At 41.3% G+C, this 20,872-nt stretch overlaps 2 protein-coding genes across 2 annotated transcripts in view; one reads left to right on the top strand and one right to left on the bottom strand.

Annotated features, from left to right (window-relative positions):
- Positions 1-20,872, bottom strand: part of LOC122815440 (zymogen granule membrane protein 16-like) — a 438,821-nt gene that overhangs the window by 310,587 nt on the left and 107,362 nt on the right. The window lies entirely within an intron of this gene.
- Positions 6,366-20,872, top strand: part of LOC122815439 (serine/threonine-protein kinase NLK2-like) — a 448,006-nt gene continuing 433,499 nt past the window's right edge. Inside the window, exon 1 of the mRNA XM_044087930.1 lies at positions 6,366-7,147. Within this exon, the coding sequence (XP_043943865.1) occupies positions 6,876-7,147 (272 nt within the window). The 5' untranslated portion in view covers positions 6,366-6,875. The remainder of the gene's footprint in view (positions 7,148-20,872) is intronic.

Below are 20,872 nucleotides of genomic sequence, written 5' to 3'. Positions count from 1 at the left end.
ACGGCCATCCAACATTAATGTAGTGGTTGAGTGGTAGATCCAACTGGATCCCCCTCCCCCTTACTCCACCTCTATTAATTCTGATCAAAGCTTCCTTTTATTTTAATTGTACTTAATTCAACTGTTAACCAGTATATGAACTGGTCTTTCTTTGCCTACTTTCAACAATGACCTGAGATACAGTAGAAATCTAAATGCCAAATAAGTGTTAATAGCTTTGTGTAGATAGCCAGCATGTTTTTGAAAGGTATAAAGAAACCAGAGAACCTAGACAAAAGCCCAATCAGACACAGGGAGAAAATGCAAAAATTCACTCAAGCACTGATCAGAGGTGAGGACTTCATCCCAGATGCGGCAGCTGAGAGGCAGAGAGCTTTCCAGTATACTTCCCAGGATTTTAACCTCACTCTATTAATGTTGTTGGGGAGGTCCTTCAAACCTTAGATAGTAGCCCTAAATGGGCACGTTTAATTTAAAAATGTAGATTTTTAGCGCTATTATTTCCTATTATACATACGTTACTCTTCCTATGCACTACATGCTTCACTTCATCTCCATTCTAGAGCATTCCGCCATCACAATACTATCATTTATTACGATTACTGTACCTGAAAATTGTACATCTCTTTATCTACAAAGCCAGGTCACCCTGCACTTCCATTTCTGTGATGTCAGTAGACAACTAAAGGACAGTGTTCTGTTTGAATTTGTAGTCATGACAACTTCAAGGAGTTTTCCTTCCAATGCCCTTCTAAAGTACTGATATGCAACAAAACATGCAGCTAGTTGCATACACACAGCGAACACAGGGTCACCTCTTGTCCCTGAGTGTTGGAGTCATTTCCTGTTTCTGCAGGAAACTGCTAAATTCTCCCAAAAATCCAAGGAAGAGAGCAGCTGCAAGGGATTTATCCTTCCTTACCTTGCTGGGCCTACTATGACCTAGAATTATCTTTGAATTTAGAGCACCAGTGCTGGAGATGGGATGCTGTCTTCCCTTTGTACCACTAGCCATATAGATTGATATATTTAGGGTATTTTTTCCCCATCCCCATGTCATCCAGATCAGCAGCACATCATTATTTGTAGGGCTGGGGGATGATCTGGTTGTATAACTTATTCTTCCTGAAAGCTATGTGCTTGTGGTCTTCCAAGGAGAGTGAAATGTCTGTGTATATGGGCACAACTACAATACCAAAGCAGGCATGGCTGGATACAATCCTGTTACTGCTACACAGTTGTCTGAGAAAGTGACCCCCCCAAAGATATATTTTAAGCTTGTCAAAGGAATGGAGCATACCCTTCCCTCCTTCCCCCCAAGAAGTGTGAACAAGCTTGAAGCTGCTCATTAGCAACCTGCACTCAGCTGAATCTCCTCCATTGAGGAGCCTACTTAAATCAGGCCCTAAGCAGAGTAGCTGGGTGCTTTTGAGGCAATGTTTACCTGAATCCATCGCCAGCTGTGGCACAAAGGGATAAAACACTGCCTATGACCCAGGTGACCTGGGTTCAATGAGTAGCCTGAATAACATGCTGCTGGCAGGATGAGTGTTGGCTATCCTGGGAGGCTGCTGTTTCCCCATCAACTTTGACTGCCAGTCCGATGATTTCAAGGGAAGACATTTCACCCAAAAATGGAGACGGTTCAAGAAGAGTGTGTACAGGCACAGTGTCTGCCCAAGCCGGTGACAGTAGCTCCTATAACCTGCATGAGGGAGCTCATATGCATGGACTGGTGAAGTGCAGGAGTGTACAGCACCACCTAAAAATGGTGTGATGTGGTGTTAGGGCTGTAACAGAGTCTTGGATGCCAGGATGCTGGCGAGAGCACAAGTGCCCATCCCCTGCTTTCTGCTCAGGTGATGTTCTTCCCCCATACTGGTTGTCTGTATAGAGGATCTCCAGGGTGATCCCACACCATCAGAGAACAAATGGATCTGTGTACAGTTTGGTAAGCTTCATCTGTGATAGGCAGAGGAGAGTAAAGAAAGAAACAAAATAAATAAATAAAATCTTAAAAGTCATTCCTTGCTAAGTTACTATATTACAAACAAATTCTTCATGCAGATGACATACTACAGGCTTGGGAGCAGGGTATTCACTTTTTCCTAAGGATGTGTGATCTCAGTATACACACACACACACACACACACACACACACACACACACACACATATATATATATATATATATATATATATATATATATATATATATGTGTATGTGTATAATTTATATCTATCTTTATAAATAAATATACATCTACATATATTTATATATATATATATATATATATATATATATATATATATATATATATATATATATGTATGAGGGATGTGGTTATCAAAGCCTGCTCCATGGGAGTGCGGGGGTCGCTCAAACCCCTCTTCAAAAATACTTTTAAAACATATTGTGGCTTCCCATTGCTCATCTATCAACTGTTAGATGCACTTTTCAGTTAAGAATTTATCAGTCATTGAAACCATATCCAAACCTGCATGAACTGGGATGCAAAAGCCTTAACTCCATCAATGTCCACTTTGGAATTGTGAGCTGGTATCCTGATTGTTCCTGGTTCACTTGAGTTAGAGATTAATAGATATACTATTCTTTCTGTTTTGTCTGAGCAGCTCAAAAGAACTGCCGTCAGTTTCGGGTGACAGCAATGTCTTTGAGCTATATATTGGGAATCATTCAGAAAATAGATATTTATTTATGTACCTACTTTTTGTTTAGTGGGTTAGTCCCACTAGGAGTCTGGCCTATTTTCAGGAAAGAACCAAGGTTCATAGATTCATAGGTTCATAGGTTGCTACTAGGCTATCGGCCTTAGGGCCTATACAAGCTTAGCCATAACAATTCCATGGATATTTCTTCCCACAGTATTTACTTTCCTGGACCCTTGTCTAGCAGGGTGACTGACATGATCCCCAGGGTGAATTTCCTATCTCCCATCCAATCATCAAGGTTCCTTTTGAAGAGGGCCAAGGAGGCGCTCTGCTTGACATGTATGGGCAGTTTATTCCAGAGTATGGGGAGTCTCTGGGTCAGGAACCTATCCCTCCAGCATGTTTTGTTCATTGCAATGACAAGGTTTAGATCCCTGGAGCGTGTGACTCTGAGGGATTGGGATTTCTTTAAGTGGAGCATGTCCAACAGCTCAGGCTTTGACATGGCCTTGTATGTTAAGCAGAGATCGCCTCTGAGTAGACAATATGCCATAGAGTATAGCTGGAGTTTTTTTAGATGGTCAGCATATGGCATCTGCTTTAGGCCTGTGATTCTTTTAGTGAGGTATTTCTGTGGCCTTTCCAGCTGTTGCAGATGTCTCGTGAGGTACATGCCAAACGGGGCATTATACTCTAAAATGGGCCTAATGAGGGATGAGTACAGTGGGACAATGACCTCCTTTTTTCTGGATGAAAAGCCCTTAGTGATGATTTGTGCCACATAAAAGGATTTCCTGACTGTTGTGGCGATGTGGTTATCGAAGGTGAGACCACTGTCCACCTGTGTCCCTAAGTCTCTCATCACACTTTCTATGTTTAGTGTACTGCTACCTATGTGGTAATTCATGGGTACATGTTTTTTTCAAAGGGGATAACTATACATTTCTTGGCATTAAGCTTGAGCACATGGCTCTGGCACCAGACATCTGTTTCTGTAAGGCCCTTTTGTAGATTATCCACATCATTTGGGGATTCAATAATGGCTCCCAGTTTGCAGTCATCTGCGAACTTTGTTAGCCAGAGTGCCTTAGTGTTGGCCTGTACTTCAGAGAAGTAGATGCCAAACAAAAGTGGTCCCAGGACTGAACCCTGAGATACTCCACTTGTCACTTGTCTGGAACTGGATTTGGAGTTGGCTACTTTTACAGACTGGGTTCTGTCAGTAAGCCAGTTGGCAACCCATCGAGTGATGTAGGGATTTATGCCCAGCTTAGTAAGTTTATCTATGATTCCAGAGTGGGGGATGGTGTCGAAGGCCTTGGGGAGGTCCAGATAGGCTGTGTGGACTGCCTTACCCTCGTCCACAACTCTGGAGACTGATTCGAATAAGTCAGTTAGGTTCAGGAGACAAGATCGGCCCTTCACAAACCCAAACTGGGTGGGGTCCAATATTTGAAGGTTGCCAGTGTCTTTGTTTATAAGTTTCATGATAATGCGTTCCATGCACTTGCAGATCAGGCTCGTCAGACTGAAGGGACGGTAGTTCCCGGGATCCAAGGTGGATCTCCCCTTGTGGAGTGGAATAACTGTAGCTGTGACCACTCAGTGGGCACGAAGCTGAGGTGAGTCTATGATTAAACATGACACTTAGGTGAGGTGCCAGTTGTAGATGGGGGAACTTTGGCCATGACACCTGGGATACTCCCCTGCTTGTTTTTATTTATACACACACACACACACACACACGCACACACACACACACACACACACACATATATTATATATATATATATATATATATATATATATATATATATATACAGATATATATATATGGATCTAGGACATTTCACCGAATGCACATTTCACTGAAACTCAAATGGCTGAACACAAATCACTGAAAGCACAATTCACTGAAAACTCAATTCACTGAAACACATTTCACTAAACGTTATATATGGCCTTTTCCCAACTGTAGTGCGACCCTGGAGTTAGTATATATAGTAAGTGGGGGGTGTGGGGGGGCATAGCCCCCCACATATGTTAAGTATATATTATGTTCGGAAAAGAGTAATATATTGGAATTGTAAGTATCCATGTATATAGTTCAAAATATTTAAAATATGTGGGGGGCTGCCCCCCACACCCCCCCTTACTATATATACTAACTCCAGGGTCGCACTACAGTGTGGAAAAGGCCATATATAACTTTCAGTGAAAATGTGTTTCAGTGAATTGAGTTTTCAGTGAATTGAGCTTTCAGTGAAAAGTGCATACTAATTTGACTTTCAGTGAAATGTCCTAGACCCATATATATATATATATATATATATATATATATATATATATATATATATATATATATTTTTTTTTTGTTTTGTCTGGGCCGGCTCTGAGTGATAGAACCTTAGTTTAATATCTCCTCAGAAGGACAGCACCTTAGAAGTACAGCAGTCCCCCTAATACAGCACTGCAGTGTCAATATTGGAATATAAATTCAAGCACCCGATGTGGGAATAGTCCCCACTGCTTTAAAATGCAGAGTTTGAGGACTCCGTGTACCTTTTTCTCTAAACACACAGTCACATCAGTTCAAAACCTCTGACTTTGGTTTCGGTTGTAGACTTATTTTTGTCAAAATTTGTTTTATTGGTACTTTTAAAATTATCAGTCAATATTAACATTCCACTCAACCTCTTAGCGCAAGAAATCTGGACAAAGCCTAAATAGTGGGGGGACAAAGGTCCAAAAATAGAGACAGATTTTAAATATGACTCTTATAAACTAAAAAGTTGCTAGAATAACAGGATTTGTGTTAGTATGCATTTTCTGAAGGAAATGAAGTCTGAAACCCAAATGGATGTCATTATTTAGTGATTTCAATCCTCAGTGATTTGCCAGAAAACCACAAATGTTATGAGGAATAGACCAAAAATATGAGGGAAAAATATGGACTTTCTGCAAACATCTGTACAGTTGTGAGGTAAAATCAGCAACATAACACTGAAGGAAAGTTTATTTTTTTCATTACTTATTTACTTAGCAGTGTATCTTTGTCACAATGAACTAACTAGATGCTGGTTCTGGAAAACAAAAAGGGAGAAATGTTATGCAACACCCTGGTGAGGCATAACTATTCCACATAAAAAGTGCTGTACTTTTTTTGTGATAATTAGCAGCTGATTTGCACTACCTTTAGGGACGTATATGTCACAGACAAGGTTTGCAGACAATCACATTCTTCACATAGTCATGCCCCCCCCTCCCCCCGCAATAAAAACTGCAAAAGTAGGAAGAGTTAATGAAGTAAACCTAAATACCTAAATATCAGGATATCAGGTTTCTATGACCTCCCTGACTACCTGGTATGATTCTTTTCTTATCTATTGACTAAACAATTGTCTTTCATGCTATAGTACCCTTTTGTACATAATGCTTAAGGCTGCATAATGGACAACAGTTTCCTTTCTGAAAAAGTGCATATTCCAGTTAAGAGCGCTGCTTGGCAAAATTACACCAGATCAAATGTAATTAACTCAGCACTGCATTCCACTTTACATAGCAGTAGAAGCGTGTTTGTGTTTTCCTCTGCTACGTTAAGCAAGCAAGAAAGAAAAAAAATATCAGACAATCCCTTTAATTTTTTTTTTTTTTTTTTTGAGGGATGTGAACTATCCCTTTAAACCTGCACTGCATGCTGGGAAGAAACAGGGATCCCGGCAGCTGGGTTTCATTGTTTTGTGTCTCCTTTTTCTCCTCTCTTCACCAGCTGATATGCTATGAATATCTAAGTGTCTGCTACCGAGCTTTTTCTTTCTTTTCCTCTTTTCTTTGTTTAGTTCTTTCTCAGATCTCTTTCCTTCCTTATCTTCACAACTAAGTGAGATCTTGTTAAAAAGCTGGAGTCTCTCTGCATCTTGAATTTTGCATGGCTGACAAGGGACTGAGTGCTGAGAAGCTTGGAGCCTGGTATTTGCTGAGAACAACAATTGCTCCATCCCCCTCCACCACCTAGCCTAGGCTGCCCTGGGCCCGACCTTTGTTGGATCTTCCAGTGCCAAAGAAGATGGATCTGCCCTAAAGTGACACCATTCTGGATTACTTTATTGCAGCCCTTTTCTTAAAGGGCAACACACTGTCTTTTGTTTTTGTTTTTCTTCCTCATTTGGGGAGTTTGTGGGGGAGTAAAGCAGTCACCTCCTCATGGCCTTTCAGGGTCCTAGCCACAGCATCCCCACCCAGATCTGTGCCAACATGTTTGGAGGCATCAGTGGTCTCATTCAGACGCCCACAGCAGCAGGAACAACAGCTTTGGGACAGAAGTTTTACTGCCTGCATGGGACAACAGTATCACAGGCACCTCCTCTCCAACAGGCATTGCAGGCAAGCCATTCAACATCACCCAGGCCAACGGAGCCCATTCTGGAACCAGAACCGGACCGTCCAATTGGATATGGTGCTTTTGGAGTTGTCTGGTAAGTGCTGTTTCCTTTTTGCAAGGGGTAAGTATGGGAATTAATGTGGCGGTAAGTGTATTGTGGAGATAGCTGTTATTCTAAGTGAAAAAAATTGCAGGTTTAAGGGTGCTACAATTTTACAACTTTTTGTGACAGATAATTCTTATATCATCCTGAAATGTACTGTTATCAAATGCTTTTGTTTGCATATATATTATTCGCTGCCTGGTACCTTCTTATCCAACCCTGACATATCCCCAGTTGGCAACTTTTTTTAAATTCACGGCTCTGCAGTATTTTTGTACTTTGCATGTCATCGTTCCTCATAGTTTCGTTAATATGTTTATGCTTTGCTTTGTGCATATCTGTTTTCTTTAATATATATTTTTTGACATTTACTACTTCGTAAAGTGTGTTTGTAGTCAAGTCTTGTATTGTTTTCTTAATAATAATTCTGCAGCTGGTAAAGTAAAGAAATCTCCTTATGTAAGTGCTTTGCATAAACAGAATGAAAGTTCATGAAAACAAACAGGCCTGAAGGATGGTTTACTGTATTGTAGAGGTGAAGGGGGCATGTTCCTTCCTTGCATTTATTTTATTTCTACTTATGAACATTTATTTTATTTCTACTTTGTTGCCTGGGTGGGTGGACTAATCCAAGGATCCTTTAGCCAATATACTTATAGTATGCAGTTTGCGAGGGAGAACGTCTAACCTTGGGCATTTCTAATTCCTAATTAGAAATAAGGTGGCACAGTATATGAAATTAACAGGATTCTTTCCTGAGCCTGTTTTGTTTTCATCTTTCTGGGACCTCCCCACCCTGACTTTCAGACTGATTCTTCACTCTTTTGAGTTAACTTGTTTCCCTACTGCCTGGAATTAGTCATGTTGCCAGTGTTGGGGGGGGGGGGGGGTCACTCTGAGCAAAGCCAGCATTCATTGGCACTTTGCCCCCCCCCCCAACCTGGTGTGATGGACATCGATGTGGGCAAGGCCTGGTCTTCACCATGGTCTATATGTCTTATTAAAAGCCCACTGCTTCCCACAGAGGTAGATGATCTAGAAAAATTGCTACTTCCTAACCCCCCCTCCCATTGACACCATGGGGTCAGGCTCTGTTAATCAACTTCATGCTGACTGGGTCACAGCCAAGGCTCCGTCACTGTGTTCCATGTAGTCAGCTCATTTTGAGTATTAATTGTTCTGAAAGGAGTCGTAATGACACCTCCTCCCCAGAAATGACTTGCGTATCTGAGGATCCTCCTTCTGTCTGTTGTGTTGAGCAGGGAAGTGCCATCCTTTAGCTTGCCGGTCACTTTTTCATTCTTGAGCGAGATGAATGGGGGGATATGGCTATTTTCCACCCAGGGCCAGGGTGTTGACAAGCTGTCACACAGTAAGGTAATCTAAAGGGTGCTACAGAATGCCCAGCACCTGAGAATATTTGAAGGAGAACACTGGTGCACCACTTTCAGAAGACCTTGGGACTGCACTTGCTGTTGAGGCAAACAAAACATTTCTTTTGGAGGCTTGTGATGTGTTACGAATCCTGGATAACTCAGGGTGGCATAGCATGTTCACCCTTATTGCATTGTGCAAGGTATGACATCAGCCTTATTTGTAAGGCAGTCATTCTCCAAGTGCTGGCAGAACTCCAGCAGGCCTGTTCAACATTAATTACCCCAAGCACGGTCAGACATGGCACTGTAATGCAGTTATGCCACAAATCATTAGCAAATTATTGTCGTCCACAAGGCTGGTCATAAATCTTTTTGTTTGCTGCAGAATGTAGTTGCATAAATTTGCTGAGCTGTAGCATTTGCTGTGTAGTAAGCCAAGAAATGTTTTGAAAATGTCTGTTTTCTACTTGTCAGCTGTTCCAGTGTTTGACTAGGTTGTCAACAGAGATGTTACATAACAGGAAGCAGTTCTGGTCCTGTGGAGGGTCAGAAAGCTCCTTTAGATAAACAGAAGTCTAGTCTGTTCCGGTCTTTAGAAGCACTAATGAGAGTGGGAAGTTGAGTAGGAAGGGTGCTCGGGGCATCAAAGCAGCCTGCATGCAGTGCAGAAGTGCAGCTGTACTGCACTTAATAGGCTGAAAATGGTTAAGGATGCTGTGAAGGGTGTGATGGTGCTGAAAGATGCTGAACATTAGCTCCAGTAACAATCTGCTAGCTTGATGATTTTGATTCACTACTACATAGTTGATGACCTAGATTTGGGAATCGACCACCATTAGCTAAAGGATGGGTAGGAAGTAAAGGTAGAATGCTTAGTGAGCATTTTCATCCCTTCCATCGGTAGTAATATGAGACGCCATCCACTGCTTGGGCATGTCCAGTTGTGATTGTGAGGAAATGCCAGCAGTGCCACATTGATACCACCAGACAGTGCTTGTCCTTATCTGTCGGGGTAGTTCACCAGTACCCCAAGGCAGAGTACTTATAACTGACACAGCAGCTCAGCTGCTGTAGTTGAGCTACCATACTGTTTTGTTGCTAGCAGAACTTTTGCAAGGGTGTCAGATAACAGAAAGTACTGCAGGCATTGAATTCTGCCACAGATAACATATGTTTAATGTCATGCCAAACGGATGCCATTCATAATATAGCAAAACTTGGCAAGTGTGTTATAGTGTATAGAGAGTCAGGATTATGGATGAGATAGCAGTTAGTGGGGTTGATAAAATGACCAGTTATGTATATTAAAAGGTGTGGGCTGAATAAGTTTTCACACAGAAGGACAGACTTTTGATAATCCTGAATGGAATGGACAAAGAGAAACATGTAAGAATATTTTAGCATAAAATAGTGTCTCCGCTGCAGTAGGGCAGATGAACATAGAGAGAACAGGATTCACAGCTAAAGTCAGCATGTTTTACTTTTCAAAAAATGCAGATGAGACAGTAATTGAAAGCACAGTGCTAAAGATGAAGGGCAGAGAGGCAGATGAAGAATGGCACATATGTAAGACAGACCTGGGGAAATAATATTTCACAGAGAGGGTGGTTGGGCTTTGAAAACATTGAGTAGTGGTACGGTATAAACAATCAGTGTTTCAAGGTTCTCTTGAGACTGAACACAGAAAATATGAGGCAGTGGTAGGGAAGAGGTGGCTGCAACACCCCAACAGACATAAGGTTGTTTGGTAGCACTTTCATATAAACATGCATCTGTCACGTGTCTTATAGAGAATATGTGCTGTTACAGATTTCAAACACAGTAGAGTACAGTGATCATACAGTGTTGTTGTGGTGTGGCTTGGATTTAATAGTACTACTTACAGTCTGTTCCCATATATAACCATATAGGATAAATAGCTGGCTACTTGTTTGTGAGGGTAGCACTGGTTCCCACTGGCTTTGCTGCACCCATTTGATGGTACTTGCCTTTTTCATGGTGATGCATGGCTGACTAATATGTTACAGCACTGTTCTTTAATTGGCTACTATGCCAGAGCTAGGCCCAGAGCAGGTCTCTATAGTAGCGGTATGGCATCCAGTGTATGCCTGTCCACCTTTTGCAGAAACGGTCCTCTGTCCAGCATTGGTGCAATATGAGGGTCTTGTTACTCCCCTTCCCCTTTTGGCTTCTTTAGGTTAGTGCTGGAGTGTGCCTAGGGGATATGGTAGGCGAAGAGCTTGCTGTCTTTGAGTTTTTGTATTTACTGAATGTCATCTTCTTTTTTTCCCTAATCTTCCTTAGCTCTTCTTTTGAAAACTATAGTTTTTTTCCTTTCTTTTGCTTTATACAGAGAAATATTGGTTTGATTACTCCCATTTAGTGACAGATCAGGAATTTGCAAAAGGGAAAAGGGAGTGCAGTCTGGAAAGTATACCACGGGGGGATGGGAATTGTGTAAGTAGACCAATGGGGATGGAGGCTGTGGAAAGAAGGCCACCTGGGGACTGCTGTGAGATCAAGTGTGAAAAGACAACAATAGACATTCAGTTGCACATCAATGCAGTGTAGTTGTAGGAGTGGAAGTTAATTCCTGTACAGCATGCAGCAAGTTTACACCCAGTACCAGCTGTTTGAAGGAATGCATGGGAGAGATATTTTGGTCACATGTCAAGCCACAGTCCCACTCTTTTTTTGTAATGGCATACTTGCTTATATGTTATAATAATTTAGGAAATAATCCCATTAAGAAAACAAGGGGGGTTGTAGTTGTCATAATGGTTAAGGTGTTTAACTCGCAGACAGCATTTGATTCTGATCTTTCAGGAAAACTAGCCTTTCTTAACATTGCTCACAAGAACAGCTAGCCTAGTATTCACCTATGAGCATGACCATAGGAAGTACTGTAAATGTAAGTAATTGTTACAAGCAAGTAATCTGCAGAAATAAGTTCTGTTAACTGAAATCATAACACTTATTTTAAGGAACTACATATTATGAAAATAAAAAATCCCAGTAGCAAACATTCCTATCACTTGTATTGAACTTATAAAAAGAAGTGTAGCCATTGCAGTAATTCACGGAGGAATTTAACTAAAAATATCTAGTAAAAAACTACTCCACTTGCACTTCAGGTAAGCCAAAAAGTCATCAACCTGCACAGATTCTCCCAACTAATACTATCTCCAAGTACTGTTGACAAAAACACCAATAGACAGTCAATTCTAGACTGGATTCTAACCAACAAACCTCACTTGCCTATCAGTCAGGCCACCTCCCTGTTAGCATCAGTGACCACCTACCTAGATGCTCAAACAATGTCTGCACCCTCAAAAAAAATAATATATAGACAACTTTGAAACAAAAAAGTTTTACACTTTATTTATATCTATCTTCCAGCATTGTAACTGGACCCCACCAACATTACTCCCCCAGATATTGCTGTAGATTAATTTAGTAACATATTCCTAGATGGACCTACTTTATAAAATTGAAAATCCACTTAGTCAAAATGCTGAATGTTGAGACCTCATTAGCGAAATGGCATGATATCAAACACACAGAACATTGCATTGTCACTCTTGGAAACTAACCATGGGCCACCATGGTAAAAACACAAACCAAAGCAAATTAAATCCACCCATGTGGGGGCTACATCCCCCCAACTTAATATACCAACTCCGAGATCACACTGTAGCAGAGAAAAGAGCAACGTTCACCATGGTGGCCCAGTTGTTAGTTTCACAGAGTGACAATGTAGTGTTCAGATATTCGATATTATGCCGTTTCACTAATGTGGTCTCAGCGTTCAGCATTTCGAGTAAGTGGATTTTTGATTTGTAAAGTAGATTCTTCTAGACATATTAAATAGCCTAGTACCATCTAGAACTATTAGGGTAAAATCAAATTATGCTCCCTGGCTAACAAAAGACACCCAACAATTGCTCAAGATAAGAGATGAAGCTTGGGTACAATATCAAACCACCCTAGATTATTACAGGCAACTGTAAAATAAAGGCAAAAAGCAGATCAAGAATGATAAAAAAAAAGCATACCATACTGTCATCCAACAAAAACACCAAAACAGACCTAAAAAATTCTGAACTGCAGTAAAACAACTGCTACAACCTGGGCAATTCTCAAATCCAGTTTCCTTAGCAACGTATCGTTATGACTCCTCATAGTTCATGTTGGTGTGAATGACCTGAGACGTACCTCACTGGACTATATGAAGAGAGACATGGTTGAGCTCTCTGAGCATGCATCCCAGGCAGGTATGTCCCTAGCCTTGAGCAGCATTACTACCCTCACCTAGAATGATGCCACAGTATAAGCAAAAAATTATTGATTTCAGTAATTGGTTCAGTTTTTGGTGTCATTCAAAGGGGATCCAGTTCCTGTCAGCCTGGGAAGCAGTAGGTGGCAAACCTCACTGCTTTGCCAGAGACTGTTTGGTTTGCACCTGGCACCTCTAGGCTTTCGGCTGCTGGCAAAGGCTGTTACCTCTACCATAGGTAAGGTCTTGAAAACACCATTACCAACATGAAATTAACCAATCAGAACAAAATACTGGTCATGTTGCTAAATGCTAGGAGCTAAAAACCAAAAGTTGCACTCCCTGGAAGCACTTCTATCACTAGATGTGTGTGCAGTCACAGAAACCTAGAAGGCTTCAGAGAGTACCCCAGTCTTGCAAGGCTACAATACCTTCCACACCATTAGACCAAAAATTGAGTCGTGAAAACCAAAGGAGGTGGTGTTTCAATCTATATTAGAAACAAATTCAACTACTGTCTAGTTAGACTGGACAACTCCATGGAGTTACTCTAGGTCGAGATTATGGTGGGTAAGACCCCCATTCAAGTTATAGCCAGTTATAGATCCCCCTCCGTGAATCACAACGGTCATGAAGCCTACTTGACCAAACTGGAGACAATCCAAATTTTACTGAACACACTGGTTATGGGGGATTTCAATTATCCCACCATCAACTGGGAAACCTGTGCTAGCCCTAAGTTGTTAGCGCAAAAGTTCCTTGACTTTGTTAATTCAAATGCCCTGGTACAAATTGTCCACGCCCCAAGGGGAACAAACATTCTGTATCTGGTCCTAACCAACATGTCAAACAGATGCACTGCACAATTGTTGTACCCTCACTAGTTAAAACTGACCACAAATCAGTCACCTTTGAGCTGGCACTAACACCAGTACTTGCAAAGGGTGAAATCAGGCTAAAAACTTCACCAAGGCAAACTATACCCTTCCAGGTGAAGGTATAAATGCATTGCGAGCCCCACCCCAAGCTGGAAGTGGTAACTACGCCGAAGCTTACACTAAAACTAGTACAGTCACTTGCATAAGTATATAAAGTAAGTGTATAAACTTGGCCTTACAGGAAAGAATCAAAGCCAGAGCTCCTAGTAAAAACAAGCTGCCATGGTGGACATCCAGCATCAACAAACTTTACAATAAATGCAAAAAGTTGGTGTCCAAGAAAACAAAGGAGAGACCCCCAACAATGGAAGAGCAACCTCAACAAGCAAATAAGACAACTTGTCAAATCCTCCAAGGGCTCCTTTGAGAAACTTAGCAAGTACAGCCAAGGTTAACGATAAGGCCTTTTACAGCTACATATGTAACCTAAAGGGAAGGACCCAAGCATGTGCAGAACTAGTGGACAATGGTATCACACACACTGACCCCACAGAGATAGCAAACCTGCTAGTGAATAGGTTTGGTGAAAATTTCACTCCTTTATCCCCTCCTAACTTACAAGAAATCTTCCCCCCACCCTCCACATCTGAAGAGCAGGTCCGCAAAATCTTGTCCAAGGCAAAAAACACAGCCTCTATGGGACCAGATGACATCCCAGGCTGTCTTCTAAACAGGCTAAAACAAGAAACAGCATCAGCACCAAGTACCCTTTTCAATCACAGCTGAACCACAACCTTTGTTCCTGTGAAATGGAGAACAGCAACAGTTATTCCCCTTCACAAAGGTGGTCTAGCAACAGACCCAGATAATTATAGACCCATAAGCCTGACCAGCCTCATCTGTAAGGCCATGGAATGTATCATTATGGACCTCATAAATAAAGACGTAGGTGACCACCAAACCTAGAGCCTACCCAGTTCGGCTTCGTGAAGGGCGGATCCTGCATGTTAAATCTGGATTTCTTTGAAAATGTGATCAAGACCCATTTGACAAGGGAACATTTGTGCACACAGCATACCTTGACCTGGCAAAGGCTTTCGACACAATCCCACATTCAGGCATTACCAATAAGCTTAGCAAACTGAATGTAAATCCCTTTGTTGTAAGATGGGTTGCTAACTGGCTCACAAACCGAACACACACTAGCAAAGTGAGTGACTCTACTTCAACCAGCAGATGTGTTGCCAGTTGGGTGCCACAGGGGTCAGTGCTGGGCCCCCTACTGTTTGGTATATACTTCTCAGAAGTTCAGGTCAGGAGTTGTGGCTGACCAAGTTTGCAGACGACTGCAAACTAGGTCCAATCATTGAATTTCCAAATGATGTCAGTATACTCCAGGAGGGTCTCACACAGACCAACGACTGGTTTGTTAGCAGCGGTCTCAAACTGAATGCAAAGAAATGCATCATCATTCCCTTTGGCACAATGTCTCCTTACACTGTCAAAATAAACAAGAGTACCCTAAGTACCCATGAAGTGGTAATGGGACCAGGGATCATAAGTTGACTGCGACTTTAACTTCAACCACCATGTGTCTACTGTAATAAGGAAAGCTTTCTGAGTAGCACACTTGGTTAGTAAAGACATCACCTCAAGAGCAAAAGAATTTATAACCCCCCCTATACTCTGCACTTATCTGGTCCGTAATTGAGTATAACGCCTCATTTGGCATGTACCGTACAAACTATACTCTGCACTTATCTGGTCCATAATTGACTGTAACACCTCATTTGGCATGTACCCTACAAAGCACCTGCAACAATTAGAGAGACCTCAGAGGTTTCTAACAAAGATGACCAAGGGGCTCCAGCATGTGCCTTACAAAGTCCGACTAAAGTCCCTGACACTATACTCCATATCATACAGACTTCTTTGGGGAGACTTATGACTGGTCTGCAGAGCAATCCAAGACCCAAACCTAATGAACTTGCTGCATATTCATAAATTAGATGGAACTAGGGCTACCCATTCCAGGGACCTACGTATCTCCTGCAACTTAAATAGCACATGCTGGAGGAACAGATTTATCTCTGAGTGACTGCCACGTTTTTGGAACAGGCTATTAATTCATGTGAAACAGAGCACCTCTATAATGCTGTTTGAGGATCCTGGATGAGTGGATGAGGCACTGTGAATTCTTACTGGGGTTAGAGCCCATAACCCTCCTGGACATGGGCAGTCCTCACTAAATGCAATCTTGGGTATTGACTAGCATTTCTATGGTATTAAATTGGGATGAAATGGCTAGGCTTAAAATAACCTTCAGGTCGACAGCACTGAAAATACTATGGACACTATAGCTACTCAATTTAATGCATATTTTACTAACTCCTTACTATCTCTAACCAAAAATAAGAGCAATGGTCCCCTAACCATACCAAAAGGAACCGAAGAAACTACCAACGTCTTCTCCCTCAAGTTTGTCCAGACCAATACCATTAAAAAAATGCTCAACAAATTTAAACCTACATCCCTTGCTGCTGATAATTTACCTACTGAATACCTTAAGCTGGCTGCCGTCACTATCTCTTATGCTGTCTCTATTTTAATTAACTGCTGTATCACAGAACAATATGTTCCCAAAATCTAGAAAATAGCCTACATCATCCCACTACATGAAGACAGAACCTCTACAGAGCTCTCTAACTACAGGTCCATAGCGAATTTATCTCCGCTATCCAAAATTCTATGAAGATGTCTTCACATCCAGCTCATGAGCTACCTATTTTGCAATAACCTTCTAAGCAGTACCCAACATGGCTTCTGACCAAATCATAGTACCACTACTGTGCTTATGAGTTTCATGAACACAATCAACCAATTCAAAAGTAGTGGTCAGCTAGTGTCTTCCATCTTCCTAGACATGTCCAAAGCATTTGATACCATCTGCCATCAAAAACTACTCGGTGAACTCTCAGACTTAAACAGCTAATCTGTCCTTGCATGGTTTCATAACTACTTATCTGACTGACAACAAGCTGTTAAAATGGCACAGGGGTCAATCCTAGGTCCACTCCTTTTCAATATCTTCACCACTAAACTCCATACTGCTACCCACCTTGCCACTATTGTACAGTATGCAGAAACAAACCCCTCTGGATGAAGAAGTACATAGTTTGAATACCATCTTCCTGAATACCCTGAACTCCCTTCCCCCCTCTAGAAAGATAAGAATAAAATCCAATTACACTCTTTGGCTTTCCAAAGACAGAAAGTCCTTTATGCTCCAACGAGATAAAGCCTGGAATAAAACTAAAGAAGTACCCCTCCTTCAGAACTATAGACGTCTCAGGAATCTTACTAAGAAATAGTGCAATGCTGATAAAAAGTCCTTCTTTAACACAGCTCAACTAAATAATAAATCCAATCCACATAAATTCTGGTCAACTGTAAATAAAATTATCTCTCCTGGCTGCCCCACTAACCCTTCCACCTACCCTAATACCCCCCCCCCCTAGAAACAGCTACCCTACTGAATAAACACTTTATTGACACTATTCAAGCACTCTTACCATCTAATGGTAACACTGCAAACCAGCCTATCTCTACCTACCCATCTAACAATAACCCCTTCACCTTTCATCCTGTTCCCACTTCTTATATCCAATCTCTACTTCTTAAGGTAAAACCTTGCTCCCCTTCCACTGATAATCTACCACCATCCTTCCTGAAACTGGCTGCTGACTCAATTGCATACCCAATGTCTATACTAATCAGTAGGTCCATTCAGGAATCCACTGTACCCACCCTTTGGAAATCCTTTTTCACTATACCCCTACACAAAGGTGGCAACTCTACTGACCCATCTAATTACCGTCCAATAGCTATCCTATCCGCCCTATCTAAAATTTTCGAAAAATGCATCAACTCACAACTACTAAAACACTTCCTCCAAAGCAATCTTCTCACACCCACTCTTACCTCCTCTGTAGATTTTTCATATACTTTGCATACTCTGTGTCCTATTCTTATCTCACACCTGTCTTAACTGCTCCTCATTCGTCTCCTTTCCCCCACCTTAACTTGCATGCTTCATCTGTATGTCTCCTTAACACTCTACTGCCCTGTACTCGCCATATATAACGTATGTCTCCTCAATACTCTACTGCCCTGTACTCACCATATATAACGTATGTCTCCTCAATACTCTACTGCCCTGCACTCGGCATATATAACGTATGTCTCCTCAATATTCTACTGCCCTGTACTTACCATATATAACGTATGTCTCCTCAATACTCTACTGCCCTGTACTCGCCATATATAACGTATGTCTCCTCAATACTCTACTGCCCTGTACTCGCCATATATAACGTATGTCTCCTCAATACTCTACTGCCCTGTACTCGCCTTATATAACGTATGTCTCCTCAATACTCTACTGCCCTGTACTCACCATATATAACGTATGTGCGTGAATTCATACAATACCTTAATGATAACAAGTGGGGTATTCAGTTTACATTGCACATTGAATATCAACAAATAACATTTCTTTTTTGGATGCTATTATAACTAGATAGGAGGATCATACACTGGAATCACAAATATATAGAAAATTTCCAGAATATAACACCTTGTTACATGCCTCAAGCTATCATCCTCGCCACATCATCAACAATATTCCTAAGTCTCAATATCTACGTGTTAAACGTATTTGTTCCTCCGAACAAACTTTGAAAGCCTGCCAGGAAGATTTAACCCATAGATTACACATTAGGGGATATCATCAGGATCCTGTTATTCGAACTTTACATGAGGTTGATCAAATAGACAGGTGCCAATTGTTACAATATAAGGATAGAACTATTCGGCCTGATAATCATTCTTCACAGCCATTTAGGCTAGTCACTACTTTTGGGACCAGTACTAATAGATTTAAAAGTATCATAAATAATCATTGGGGCATTTTGTTAGCCCAAGATAAATTGAGTGAATTGTTGAACCCCAGATGTCTATTTTCATACCGTAGGGGCAGAACTGTAAATTCCTATTTGACCCATTATAAACATTACTGTCCACCTATTAGCCAACAAAGAACCCTATTTGGTGATATACTGTCTGGATGTGTTTCTTGTGGTCATTATAGTGCTTGCACACATGTATTTCACACGACGGAATTTACTAGCTGTAATACATCCAAAATTTATGAGATAAGATGTTTTAGAAATTGCAGCAGTGACTGGATAGTTTATTTGGCCACTTGTTTTTGTTCTTCATTTTATGTTGGACAAACATCCAGACCTTTCAGACACAGAATTAGTGAACATTTAAGTGAAATCAGAAACAAAAGGGTTTCCAATGCCCTTTATAAACATACTTTAACACATAAAACTGCCAATTCACCTTTACTATAATAGATACAATTTATATGAACAAGTCATGTAAAGCTTCATGGCATAATTTATTGAATCAAGGAGAATCTGCTTGGATTATTAGGCTAGGAGGTGCTTTATTCAAACCAGGCTTGAATGAGTTAAGCTAGTCCTGGTTTAGATTAATTGATGGATTATTTTAACTCCGTGAGATATATAAGTAGCAGCAAGGGTTTGTCCCATTGAATACATTTTTGTTGCACTGAAGAAGGCTAAAATTTTTTAGCCGAAACCGGTTTGCTTTATTGTATTTATGGGTTTTGCTACATTAAATTACTAAATATTTTTCCTTTCCCATGTGCTGGATATTTTTTTTTTTGATTTAATACTGTAATGGTTTGATCCGTGCACTTTGGCTTCCCTGCGTATCTTTGGTTTGGTCTATTCTTATCTCACACCTGTCTAACTGCTCTTCATTCATCTCCTTTCCCCCACCTTAACTTGCATGCTTCATCTGTATGTCTCCTCAATATTCTACTGCCCTGTACTCGCCATATATAACGCATGTCTCCTCAATACTCTACTGCCCTGTACTCTGTGCCCTATACAAAGATGTAGCATAGACTAGATCCAGGCCTGCTGAATCTAGCTTTGTTTATATGCTTGTTGTTTGTTTGCTTGTTATTTCCCTGGAATGCTAATTCCACCTAATCTGCTTCTCAGCTTCTGTGGATCACTAGTGATATCTGCATTGCTTACTGTACTTATTTCCTTGTTTCACGTGAAAGAAAGTTACTGTTTGTCGTTTTTGCATTTAAGTTACCTGTAACACATTGCACTTAAGTTACCTGGCACTTGCTCACTAAAGCAATTATATAAGTTAGCACTAAAAATTAAAAGCACTACACCCTCACTCCCCACTGGCCCTTGTTTTCAATTATTAAGGAATTCCCAATATTATTCTAGCATGTCCAAAGGTCAGTTGTCAATCTCCTCTCCGGTCCAGCTGGTGAATCTGGGAATCTTGAGGCAATGTTACAACTGCCTCATGTACACAGACAACCCTCTCCTCCTCCCAACAAATTCCAACACATGTGAGAGATGCAACCATATAGCCAAACTGGAGGCTAAGCTCTCTCAACTCAGTACTGGCATAACCAGTCAGGAGGAGAAGGAAACCACACTCACTACAATTCCAGTCTCACATAGACCTACCACGACAGCAAACCAAACACATAATCACACAAAAACATACTTGGAGGCTCTAAATAAAGATCTGCCTAAGCAGCAGAGACCTCCAAAGCAGACACCCAAGCAACTGCTACCCCAAAACAAAACACGTGCAACACGTCTCACAAAGCCAGTGTGCCGAACAGTCACAGCCCTTAAGACTAAACAACACACCTGATACACTTGTAATAGGTGACTCTATCGTCAGGCACACTGACGTCCCGCTCACCAGGCTGAACAAGGAGAGGGTCACGGTGAGCAGCCTGTCGGGCGCTAGGATCCGCCACATAACACAAGCACTCAGGTCACTCCAAGGCAAGTACAAATATGACTCAGTCATTGTCCATGCTGGTGTGAATGACCTGAGACGTACCTCCCTGGACTACATGAAAAGAGACATAAAGGAGCTCTCTGAGCATGTAGCCCAGGCTGGTATGACCCTGACCTTGAGTAGCATCTTACCCTCACCAAGAATGATGCCACAATATGAAGACAAGATGATCAATTTCAACAATTGGCTTAAGTACTGGTGTCATTCAAAGGGGATCCAATGCCTGTCAGCTTGGGATGATATGCTCGAC

This window comes from Protopterus annectens, chromosome 11.part0, assembly GCF_019279795.1.
Source record: "Protopterus annectens isolate FY-2018-M chromosome 11.part0, PAN1.0, whole genome shotgun sequence".
Classification (NCBI taxonomy): domain Eukaryota; kingdom Metazoa; phylum Chordata; order Ceratodontiformes; family Protopteridae; genus Protopterus; species Protopterus annectens.
This window is presented reverse-complemented; position numbering and strand designations above follow the sequence as displayed.